Source organism: Gavia stellata, chromosome 2, assembly GCF_030936135.1.
Source record: "Gavia stellata isolate bGavSte3 chromosome 2, bGavSte3.hap2, whole genome shotgun sequence".
NCBI lineage: Eukaryota > Metazoa > Chordata > Aves > Gaviiformes > Gaviidae > Gavia > Gavia stellata.
In genome coordinates, this window is record NC_082595.1 from 79307987 (window position 1) to 79321075 (window position 13089).

General features: G+C 35.0%; 1 protein-coding gene across 4 annotated transcripts in view; it reads right to left on the minus strand.

The window, feature by feature from the left end:
- The window catches only part of RIMS1 (regulating synaptic membrane exocytosis 1), a 337498-nt gene that overhangs the window by 126990 nt on the left and 197419 nt on the right, over nt 1-13089 (minus strand). For 2 of the 4 annotated variants that reach the window (XM_059835905.1, XM_059835906.1), the window contains 6 exons: nt 10822-10868; nt 10097-10209; nt 8947-9077; nt 8453-8624; nt 8165-8321; nt 6861-6932 (listed from right to left, as the gene is read on the minus strand). In XM_059835905.1, the coding sequence (XP_059691888.1) occupies nt 6861-6932; nt 8165-8321; nt 8453-8624; nt 8947-9077; nt 10097-10209; nt 10822-10868 (692 nt within the window). Of the gene's footprint in view, nt 1-6860; nt 6933-8164; nt 8322-8452; nt 8625-8946; nt 9078-10096; nt 10210-10821; nt 10869-11253; nt 11311-13089 lie in introns of all 4 variants that reach the window. The other 2 variants (XM_059835904.1, XM_059835908.1) reach the window with 2 other exon arrangements.

The window sequence follows — 13089 nt, forward strand, 5'->3', positions numbered from 1 at the left end:
CATATCAGGCAGCCAGGATAAATTACTAACATTACCTTTAAATGTCTACATGTACAGAGACAGAGAAACTGAGATGATTTTCATTATATACTGGAAGATGTGGAGGAGAGGACTGAAACAGGTTTTTGACTTGTGGAAGAGTACCCAGAGTAACTTGTATTTCAAAATTGTCATACAGTAGTGAATATTTGAAAGGAATCCAAGCAATGTAGGTTTACCTCACCTAACAAATGGAGAAGGCATGCTTGTGTGCAACAGCACAGACTCATCCAGGACTGCTCATATACAAAGCATCCTTCTGACTCTTGTTTCAGTTAAATACAAAGATGTTCTCCTACTGAACTTGGCCAAAGCCACCTACTTTCAAAAATTACAAGCATTTTGTGTATATTGTACAGAATATTTTTTCCGAATACTATAAATGAGCTGCAAAGTTTCTTATAATTAATTGTTACATAAGAATTAAAAAAAAAAATCAGCAGAATGTTAGTACATTTTAAAGCATTGATATTCTTGTGCCTTTTTCCATGTAGCACACTGTTTGCCTTGATATACAGTTTGAATCCCATCCTAAAACAGACAATGAAGCTCAATAAGATGAACAGCTTTCAAAAGGTGCCTGTTATCTTTCCAAAAGAGCCTAAGGAGATTTGCTCAGACTTCAGTTGCTCACTTCTAGACATTTAAATTAGATTACAAGAATCCCTTGACAGAAAATCCCATAATGACAGAAAGGGTCATCCCTTAAGTCATCCCTTAATGACTTCACAAATTACTGTTTAGATTCCAAAATAATAATTTTGCTGCTTCTCTGAATTTGTCTAGCATTGAGTTCCTGTAATGTGTTATTTTGTTCAGCTAAAAAACCAGCCTGGATCAGAAATCTTCTTTCCATGCAGGAAAAGACCACGATTTAGTCACTCAGTCATCAATTGGATAAACTAAATAAGTTGTATTTTTTAAGGATCTTGTTATAGAGTTTCAATTTTGGGTTTTTTTCATATTTTGTATAATTTGTGTAACTCTTGTAGTTCTTCTCTGATCTTCTACCAAATTGTTATAGCCTTCTTAAAACTGCGGCCCGTATACAGAGTCTGTATTAGGTTTGGTCATGTATTCAATGACACTTAATAACCTGTTTAGCTGCAAGTCTGAACCCTGATCACAAGCATCAAGGAAGCATTCATGCTTTTTTCCCAAATTGTGCATCAGTTTACCAACGTATTCTAATGGACCTGTAACTTATCTGAATGCATTATCTCATTATTAGACCTGGAGGAAAACATTTTGTTAAAACAGCGATAAGTAATCCTAAAACTATAGAACAGATTCATCTTAGTAACACAGAACTGAGAACAGGGACTTACTAGATGATGCATTTTATTATCCAAGGAGCTCTAAGACTATTTTCCCTGATTATACAGCTTATAATATCAGCCTCCAGAACTGTGTCCACCTTTTATACAGTACTGAACAAATTAGCAGAAGTTATCCAAAGATAACAGAAGAGCACCTAGGTGCTGTAGTATCCTACAGCATGCTTCAGCCTTACACCAGCTTTCCAGCAACTTCAGTAAATAAAAAAAAAAATTGGCTTCAATAAGTTCTTTAATATATTTACCATTACGAATAAGATAGGGAAGGCAGATAGGAAGGAGACAACATTGACAAAATTATGATTGGCAGTTTTACTACAGACTTTCTGGTTACTGACAGCTAGAAAACATATGCAAAACTTTTGCAAGTTCGGCTGGTATGAGAACATGGGAAATAATTTTTTTCCTCCTTTTGTTGAAGCAGACAGGTGGGATGAGGTTAATAAATCAGGGAAACAAGAGGCACTTTGAGTATTGATAGATCTTAGAGGGTAGGATTGGGCCCAAAGAAAAGCACTAAGTAAGAACATATCATGTAGCTCAGAAACAAACATCAGGGACCGTAATGTTGAGTGCGTGTGTGTGCTGTTCTCAAAAAACACTGAGTTAAATATGTCAAATAAAAATAATGAACATAATTTAATATTTAAAATGCCACATTACTCAAATTTGGGAAGGGTAGGGGCTATTGTTTGAAAACAAGAGAAAACATGGAGAAAAAACTTTTGGGACAGCTCACTTCTAGCTACAAAAGAGAGTTCACTAGTAGCTACAAAAACAGCAAGTTCTTGTTACTTAAAGAGCATTTTTAATAGCAAAGCTATACTGAGTACTGACTGCAAAATAGGCCTGTAAATGTTGATAGCGTGTAAGAAAGCATCTACTGAGGTTTATCAACCTTTTAACAAAGAAGGACTCCAGTGTTCCGTAGGTTTTGATGTACTGTGATGCTGGAGTACCTTACCTGCCCAAAAAGTGTTTCAGAGTTGTGTAATAAAATTAGAAAGAAACACGAGGATCTCCCTGATCTCAGGATAAGGACTGGGTGCAAACTTTGAAGCAAAAAGGGACTCCCTCAGGACTTCAGTGGAGATTCCCTCATCTCATGTACTAAGGTTACTGCAGAAAATGTCTGGTTTTTTTGTCAGAGGAAGAAAACAGACTACACATGACAAAAGCTAGGTGTGTTCCTTTCCCAGGACAACTAAATCTAAGCTGTACATGCTAAAAGATATTTTGTTTTCCAAACAAGCTTGTTTTAGATAAAATCCTGCCATCTCTATCAGAAGAAACACTAGCTTACATTTATTAAACATTAAAATCAAAGAAATCCATAACTTCTTTCCAAGCTTTAGGCAACTGTACTAAAATACTTATAATTTAAATATAAAACATTTAAGTATACATTTCAGTTTAAAATATATTTTTAGAGTATCTCTAGACTGCCTAAAAAAATACACCTAGGAGTATCCTGTACACTTAAAAATCTGTTATAGAAAGATGATTTTATCCTATATATTCTTCATAGCCAAGCTATCCAGGGAACAATATCTGAAATTTGTTCATTGTGCATACACAAAGCTTACAGAACAGACAGAGCAATAGCAATTCACGTTTATTGTAAGTATTAGCTCAGGTATTGTCAAGTTGGTCAAATTGCATCCATATTTCCATTGTGACCATGACAGTGACAGCAGCAGTAACATTTCCTCATATCCTCAAATACAAAGGCTCTGTGCTCTCCAGAGTGAGCAGAGAAATTTTTTGCATGGACCAGCACGATAGCAGCAATCAAGCTTATGGTAGTGTATGCAGAAGAAGTTTCTCAGTTGCTCATGGGAAACTGTCAGGTGTGACATGGAATGGAAGCTGGATGGATGATGAAAATGGTTCTAGCAAATGTTCGATACCAGAACTTTTTTTTTTTTTAAAAGGTGATACAGACAACAACAAGGTGTTGTGTTAATGTCACCTTGGTGCTACAGGAGGAAGTACAATGCAACCATTTATACAGATTACACATGACAGAAAAACAAATTGTTCTGAAGAGTTACGCACATGACAAGCAATACAGCTCATTAAAAATACGCTTTGGGATATTGCCAACTGTATATCAGCTTTTTTCTTTTTAAATAAGAAAGTTACTGAAGTTTTGCTTAAACATGTTAGGTTTTTATTAAATCCTTTACTGATCCTTTACTGACCCTTTCTATATACTTAGCATTGGTGAGGCCACATCTGGAGTACTGGACTCCCCAGTACAAGACAGACATGGAGTTACTTGTGGGAGTCCAGCTCACGATCACAAAGATAATTGAGACTGGAGCATCTCTCATATGAGGAGAGGCTAAGAGATTTAAAATAGTATTTTCTTCACGTTAATAAATACGAGCATACCACAAGAACCTGTCAAAACCCAATTCTGTTAAAGCTGAGCTTCAAATTAAAGTTACCCCCAGCTGTTGATATAAACTCCTTTTATGAACAGTTCTATGAGCTGATTTAAAAAAAAATATACATATCACTGCAAGATACTAATAATAAATGAGGACAGTACAATTATATGAAAGATAAGACACATTTGTGATATGATGAGGGAAAAATACTTTTCTTAAAATATTCTTGACGTTATCAAAGTCCCATTATTTTGGATGTAGCAGTCCTTTTGCATGGACAAGCATTGATTCTTTGCAGCTGCTGAAACCTCCAGGAAAACAGTTTTCTCTGTTATTACTAAATGCTAATACTGCATTTGCCTTAGCAATTAGTAAAACATTTGAAATTATAGTTTTAAGGCGTTCCAATGTTAGATAAATTAGCCAAAATATTTTCATCATTCCTTTTTTAGCTTATGGTGGTGATCAAGCGAACTTTTGTGCTTCTACATTTTGCAGTTATCTGTCTGTTTTTTAGAAAATGAGCAATAATCTTTCTGAAAATCTTGAGATATTAAGAAGGCAAAATAACTTCCTTCTCTTCTGAGTATTTCAAGAAAAAGAATAAATTAGCAACTGTAAGAATATACCTTTAATAAAGACAGAGGTTATTTAATATATATTAGCACCGTGGTGGGTGACATTGGCAAGCAAGTGGTAAAGGAAGGAAAAGGGTCTTTAAAGGGAAACATTTTCTTTTGCATCACATATTGGAAACTCATTTTTGATATTCCTACTTCTGTTGAGAAGGAGTATCTTAATCCTAGGCTCATCTAGTTGAAGCCAATAGAGGCTATGACAAAATGGTCTAAGAGTGCACCTGAGCTGCACCATCGTCCTACATTATGGGGAAATACAGATATTTGTCATTTCCTCCCGCACGCATACCTTGCAGGAGAATGTGTGGGAGATCTGGACCAGATAAGAGCTGCAGTGCACTCTGGCAAGGTCAATGCTATTGGGGGGCAGGAGGAGGGAAGGGATGAAGACCCTGCAGCACAACAAGGAACTTGCACGCAACTTAGTTTTAACAGAGAAGACTGTTAGATGGAGAAGATACTGTACTATTCGTTCAGTGCAAATGAAGGTAGCAGTCCAAAGTCTTAGAAGATTTAACAGTGTGATAAGTAAGGAAGGTCAGATAGGAGGGTAGAAATGCATATCCGAACTTGGTGTCCAGGCACATTTGTGAATCTGTGCCTAAGATTCTTGAGCAATTCAGTAGACGGTGGGACTGGCAAACTTTTCCAGCTCTCACTGCAAAACACATTTTCACTTGCTGTCTAGGCTGTCACACCTTCGTGGCTGATGACTGAAATGATCTTCGCCCCTCTGTGCCTAAAGTCTAACCCCATTTAAGAATTCAGGTTCTATCTGCAAACAAAACCCCCACATTTATATGTATATCCACTTCACACAGGAATCAGAAACAGATGAACTCCACTTACAATTACCAAACAAATCTATCCATTAATCTCAAAATAGACAAATTCATGCTTGGTCAGGTCAGCTGCCAGATTGTTTCTGATAGGTGGACTTCAGAAGGAGTTTCCTCACCAGGCCCTTCGAGTTTCAGTCTAGAGACTCTCAGCTCACTGCAAATCCTATTACTACAGATTAAATCTTGGAATTTTCTACAGTAATCTCTGAGAAATTTTGGAACCATGCATTCTTCAAAGGCACACTTGAGTATGCGCAGCCCCAAGAAATTTCCCTTAAGAATCAGTTACTCAAGTGGTGACTCAGTGAATAAAGTCAAATGCATTCAGCTGAACATTTTTGAATGCTTCCTGTCAGATGGAAAATAGTTTATTCAAATGGCAAATGGATGCCTTGAAGAACTAGCAGCTGAAAAAAAGCCCCAATTCTTAATACAGTATACCGAAACCTTAAACATAAGTAAGTCTACACAGATATGCCAGTATCTACATTGCCAACTAAAAAAATGAAATAATAAACAGGAAAAAATATTTAGAACCTACAATTTATTTTAAATGCTCACTCTCTCAGCTGATGTAAAAATATCAAAATTAATCACTTCATTAAAGCAGGTATCATTACTAGACATACCTGAACAAATTTCCCTCTTAGTAAATCAGGTAGTAAGTGCATTAAAATAAGGAAAGAACCCAATCTACATCAAAGGAAGGAGAATTTGGTTCAGTAAACATCAAAATTATAATGCGTTAATAAAACACATGATTTATTTCTATGGCTATACAATGAATAAATAAATTGACACATTATTTTAAACACAGATCAGGAAGACAGAGAGCTTTCCAAATCCCCCTATGATTTAATTCAATGATTTTCATCAGGAAGATCCACAGAAAAACTGATTTAGTGCTGGCAATGACATAGTGACTCTTCAGTTAGTTTGGGACAATTGGGAAACATACTCATCTGACTTGTGGCAACAGTCAAATAGAAGTAAAAAAAATGTGGTATCCAAAATGTTCCTCAAGATTTTCAGTATGTAAAGAATGCTGAACTAAAAGTCAAACCACGATAGTCTCTACAAGTATATATTTATGAACACTTAGGATAATGATAGTTCATGAAGGCTTATGAAAACTATAAAAGATATAGCCATGCTACATGCATCTTAATCTACAGCCATGCATTCTCAATAAAGTCCATGGGAGACTGCATTATATCTAAGTTTCAAGCAAAAAGCAAAATAAAAAAAAATGTTTGCAATAAACACTGAAATCTTAATTACTATTTTAAAATGATTTTTTGAATTTAATTTATATTTTAAATAATGCTTGGTACATTATGCAGTAAACAATTAAACAATTTGAACTGTCCAGTGGTTCACATATGAAGAATGATATATAAAAGAAGTATCAATGAATGAATAGTAGAATCTTTTCATTCACCACAATTTAGAACAGGTACCATGGAATAATCAGGAAAACTGTCTTTTTCACAATGCACTCTCCGAAACCAGTATCCTCAATATTCCAAAATGTTATAAAGAAAAATAAAACACAAGCAAAAAAAGAACAAGAAGAAGAAAGCAGGACCATGCTGTTCACCCACGCACCTGGAGGAACAACTCCAATACCATCATCAACATCATAATCTGAGATGTCACTATCACTGATTGGCCGAGATCCTGCACAACAGTAAGGTAAACAAATACCTGAACATCTGGTCGTGTTATAAAATGTAAAAATATGTTCATTTAACGTACTACTGTAATTAAAAAGATGATTTTAAGTCTAAACAATAGAGGAGAACTGAACTGCAGTGACTGACAGTGACGTTTCACAAGACAGCTGAGCCAATTTAACATCTTACTGCTGCTGCAGCCTCCTTTCCCCTTCTTCTTCCCTCAAGTCCTCAGTAATCCTCTACCAGAATAGTTTATCTCACTAAACCAGCAAAAAGTTAACTCAAATATAGGAAAAAACACTTTTGTGCTATTTCAGTGAGTAAGCTGAATCAGCTTGCTGAACAGGAAAGGAGAGATGGCAGCATATGGTGAGAGAGGGAAGAGAAAACACCACTGCCAGCTTTTAGAAAAGTTCAAATATCTCATGAAAACTAACCTTTATTTTGTTCGCTCTATACATATCCTTATGCAGCAATTACAGCAGTATCACATTTTTATAATTCATTCCTGAATGTGCACCTATTTCCTATGCATTGGCTGGAAAGAATGACTTCCATGTTTAAGAAAAAAAAGGAAAAATAGCTTGGAAATGCATTTTAAAATAATCCCCTATATCCTTCTTATTTCTAAATAAATCTTAAATTAATTTAAATGAACAGAGAAGCTACAATATTCAAATATTTCATTCATTATTTTAATGTCTCATACAAACTTGAAATCAGACTCATCAAAACAACTGTACCTCCCAAATACACACATACAATCTCTCTTTGCTGCAAAAGTACACTTCTCATCTGATTGTATAACGAGCATACTGGAGATTGAGACTAACTTTATGATGAAAAGTGTTTTTAAGCCTCATAAGACTTTAAGGACTTTCTTTTTTTAAATAAAAAGCTTTTAATTATTAAAAAAGGTATCCAATAATGATAAACTTCATCTTTCTATTTAAAAGGAAATTTATGCAAACAAATGTTTGAACAATTTTCTTTTGCTAGTGAAAACCAAACCAATTCCAACAGGTTTCACATACTTAAAAGTTATGCATCACAGGCAAAAGGCTGCCATGTCATAATGTCATAATTTGCATCTCTTTTCTGACACACATTTTCATTATGTTTAAAGACTATAAAATAGTATTTTTATCTTGTATATGAAAGTTAAATACCATTACACCATATCCAGAATTTTTAATTTAAAATTTAGAAGAGATGAATAGATTTTGGACCTACTTTGTAATTTTTTGCTCGTGCTTTCTCCACCATGGACATGTCTTCTTGGCATGAAAGGTGATGGCTGAGGCAGAGGTAGTGAAGACTCATCATGTGTCTGCAGCTTATACCAATGTGGTTCATCATCTAAAAGTGCTGTCTCCAGCTCTATAAGAATCTAGTAGCAAAATTATCATGTTTTAATTTTACTTTTAAGGCACACACACATAAAAACATATATAAAATATATATTCATATGTATTCAAAACCAAACAATGAACTCAGGAGAAATGTGATTGTATGTATCACCTCTCCAAGAAATTCACTCTCTTCTTCTTGTACTCTTGGCTGATCCCATACGGTTATTTCAAGCATTCGTTCTCTAAAATCTCTACGATGTACATGTGAGTAGAGAAAAGTTTGGTTCCATTTTGGCTCTAGACTTTTCTTTACTGTTTTGGTCCTCCTTTTACTCTTATCACTGAAACATAAATATTTGTTGTAAATTGTTTGTAGAGATAAATCACAAAATGCCATATATTCATCAGCACTCACTGTTTTCATTCTTTCTGATCTGATGCCTAAAAGAGAAAAGTATTTGCTGTACAGTGGATCGCATTCATCCAAAAGTCCACAAAGTTAATTTCATACTGACTTGCATGATTCAAGCACAATTTTTGTTAAAGTTTATCTAACTGTAACAAATTATTAAAAGGAATTCTTTACTTCATAAGCATTCATTTAAAAGTTGATTCCATACATGGGAAATTACAACATAATTTTCTAAACTGAAATACTACTACCTTCTGTCTGGAAGAAAATACATTTTTACATAGGGATTCCTGGGGCGTCCATCTACTCTTGGTGGCAAATCTGTTGCTTGCAGAACATTTACTATTAACTGATGTCCCACTTTGTCATACCACAGTTTAACCTATAAGAATCAAGTTACCAGAAAACATTACTGAAAATGGAGGAATTACAGAATTTTCAGACTGCATCACATTAACCACAACGTAAAAGTAACCATTGTTTTTTCCAAGAGACAATGAGATATATTTTATTTCAAATCCCTTAATATCTAATTAAGTTAGATGGAAAAGATGCTGGTATATACCAAAGACTTTTGTATTTACCACAGCTGAATACAATGGTGGTGTCTGATTATACTTACATTTTTTATTGTTCTCACTGCATAATCTTGTATTTGTGCATCCATTTAAACCAGCATGTGTTAGCTCTGCACCTTAAAAGCTACATTCAAATAGGAAGCCCTGCCTGCAGCTAAACTCGAGGCATAGTTGAAACCTATCTACTCTGATTTGTCACCTTTCAAATGTTCTTATGAGAAGTGTAATATACAGCTAAATCGTTTCTTAAGAGAATCATAACATCATGAAATTTTTGAGCCTGCTGTATACTTAGAATTAATATGATCAATATAAAAAAATGTAAGAATGTACAAAACAAGGTCTAAGTACTCACAGCTTCAATTAGTATTACAGACGGTTCTAGGATGTAGTCTGTATCTAAATTAAAATGCATTACTGAACAGTGTAACTCAACAAATACACAGCTCTTTAAATGCTCCCATAAAGAAGATAAAGTGGTACTGTGCTTGTTATCTGTGCATTACTGTGCATGTACAGAAAAGTCACCATTTTCAGTGCAGAGGGTACAGGATGACAAGTTACGAGGCACTTTTATGGGCTCCTCTCACAGTAAATTCCTGCGCTCTTTGGTGCATTAAGACAACAATTCTTTACCTCTGCTGTGATTACAGTGATGGTTTGTGAGTGTGTACAGGGGGTCTTAAAAAACATTTGAAAGATGTTAGTCTTTACTAACAGCAGACAATTTTCTTGACCTCCCAGTAGAGGGAATGTGGAAGGCTGAGGGACCAGTACGTCATAGATTTTCATTAACAACTCAGGAAAAACAAAATATACTCACAGAAAGCTGCCCTGGTAGAACTTGTGGTGCATCCCGTAGGGCTCCAGGGCTGGTTGGAGATATAACAGAAATGGAAGGCCTTTCCATCTTCTGAGATTCAAAAGAACTTGAACCTAAAAATACATGAGAATCCCATGAACTTTCCGTCCAAATTATTGATGTGAATTTGGATAACTTATGAATTGCTTTTTCTTTGAATTAATAAAGCTTGTATTTACACACAGTATAACTGGATTAATATACAGAAAGATTTTAAACTGATGTAGATAGCATGGTGAAAAGGACTGTCTGGATACCCTTGCCCCAGATTAAAGCTGTCACTTTTTTGTTTTATTTGAAATAACATACAAAAAAATGCTCCTCATATAGCAGGAGCTATACAAGTGCTTTAAATAAAATATTGTCCTCTGACAGAATTACACATCTCCCTTCCAACCCAAACTATTCTATGATTCTAGGATATCAAATCTTTGATGAATAAACCCACATCTGTTGTATGGATTATACTCCCGGTCTGTTGTATGGATTATACTCCCGGTAGCCTCTGAAACAAATCTATATTGTTCTGAATTTAACACCAAGACCAAAACCCATTGAATTTTGTCATACAAAAACCTTGGATCCAATGCAGTCTCCCAGTGCTCATCTTTCAGAAAATTCATAGCCAAAATGATTGTGCTGGGTACAAGACCATGCTTAGTGAAAAGAACAAGGTGTGTACTCACTAGACTCTAACGGGGGGTGAGAAGTCTCGGGAATCCGTGGAATATCACTAAAACATGAATATACGCATAGTAATTAGAAACAACAGAGACAACCTTCTGCTGCAACAAATACGTTTCTGGGACACTTTTTTAGAAATCCAGATCTGTTTCTGTTCTAATGGGTTACAAGGAAAGAAAGGGGAAATATTTAAAGACATATTTCCCACTGGCAGTCATGAAAATGTTATTAATGCAAACTACTTCTTTCAAGTTAAGGAATCAGCAAACATAACAATATGAGCACTACAATGTTAATATTGTGGATGGATTCCACAATATATTTACAACCAGAACAATAAAGTTAGAGAGCTTTTAGGAAGAGAAAGGTGGCAAAAGGTAGTGTAGCTACAGATGTTCAACTATTTTTAGGAGGCAAAAAGATCCTTAACTCACTAGTAATTTTTATATAAACGTCTCAAGGAGTTCATGGAATGAAACTGATGAAAATGTCTTATAATAATAAAAAGAAAAGCAAATAACATTAGTAATGTTAAACAAACAAAAGAATAATGCATTTCTTCAAAGGCTAAAAAAAAAATCAAGCCATATTATGATTGGGTATGGACATTTTTCAACATACACATACCCAGCACATACACAGGTATAAGCAAAATCAAACTGGGTAAGTCCAAAGTACACACACATCTATCAAAATTTTGCCACTGACAAATTTACTCTTCCATCAAAATCTGGATGCTGCTAGCTCCTGACTCTCTTCTGTTCTCAGCAATCATTGAAAAGACATTGCGATAGCAAGAAATGAGTGCTACTGTACAAGTATTAGCAAAGCAGCCGAGCAGGAAAACAGAAACAAAGCTCCTTAGTAAATTACTTGAAAATATTTTAATCTATACAAAATAATCCAAAATTGGAACTACAATAACATTTCCGAAGAACATTTACAAAATTTTGTCTACAGCCGAGCATTTTAAAGGTGTTCAGGCATTTCTCTGTTCAGTGAAATACTATCTTACTGACTTGGAAGTCAATCAAACTAAGACTCCTAGGTATACAGAAGTCACTTATGAAAAAGAAGAAATAGACACAAGTCAGAAAAGGAATGTAACAGTGCCCAATCAATTAGTCCTAAATTTGCTTTTCATGTTCTACAATTTAAACTTCTGTGTTTTAAAAAAGCCTATTTCAGTTCCCAGTTTATGTCTCACATCAGCTTACATCTCTCATCACTCCACAAGAATGTGATTCTCTTTGCTTTGACTTTGTAATTCGAGAGTAATGTGTTTTCCTCAAACTCATGGAAATATAACTGCATTACTTACTCTTGACATAGCATAGTACTACTTCACAAAAATATAAACAGATTAACAACGTGTTGCACAGCAGGGCTGCTGTGCAGACTTCTTACTATTAACATTTTCTCCCTTCAGTCTCCAAGGCAATTCTCATCAGTCTGAAATACTTACTTAGCATACTCAAACTGATTTTTCTGTTCAATACAACATTAATGTTTTCTTGTGCTAGAATATGAATACTCTCGTCCGCAGTATAGCATTGTTTGTAATAATATCCCATTTAGGATATCTAAACTAGGGCTCATATGTGCAAGGACTGTTTCAACATGGGAAGTGAAACCTACTGTGTCACGCTTCCTAATTCCTGAGTGGGTGAAAAAACGATCAAGTTGATAGTTTTTTCTTCACATAGAGCTGACGATACAAAAGTCCTTGCCAGGTAAAGGTAAATTACAAAAATAATCAGATCTTTCTTAAGACTTTACTCGTCAGGCAAGAAAAGAACTAGAAGTATAATTTTTAATGTATTTTTATTAACGCCTTGTAATTCTTATGAAAAACTGACAGGAACAGTGGAAGCTAGAACATAAATTTCAACTCCTGACAAACTGCATGGTTTGTAATAGAAATTTTATTTGGCAGCTTTCCCACCCACCCACTCCATTCATCCCCACCATATTAGAGCTCATTCCCTCTCAGGAAATCTCTAAAACTTTCTAAGTACAGCGTTATAAGTATGTATATAAAGTGTATGTATGTGTATGTATGTGTGTGTATATATGTAAAATTATTGCTAGGAAATCTTCCCTTCCCTAATATATTTTATCTTGTTCAAGTACAGCTCCACACAGAACTGCAAGACAGGAAAAGCAAAGAAACCAGTAAGTATGCAATACAGTACTGATCACCAAACTCGTGGCAGAGTATCCTAACAAGCTCTGTAACAGTTCTGCTTTCTGCTGTTGATTACAAAATG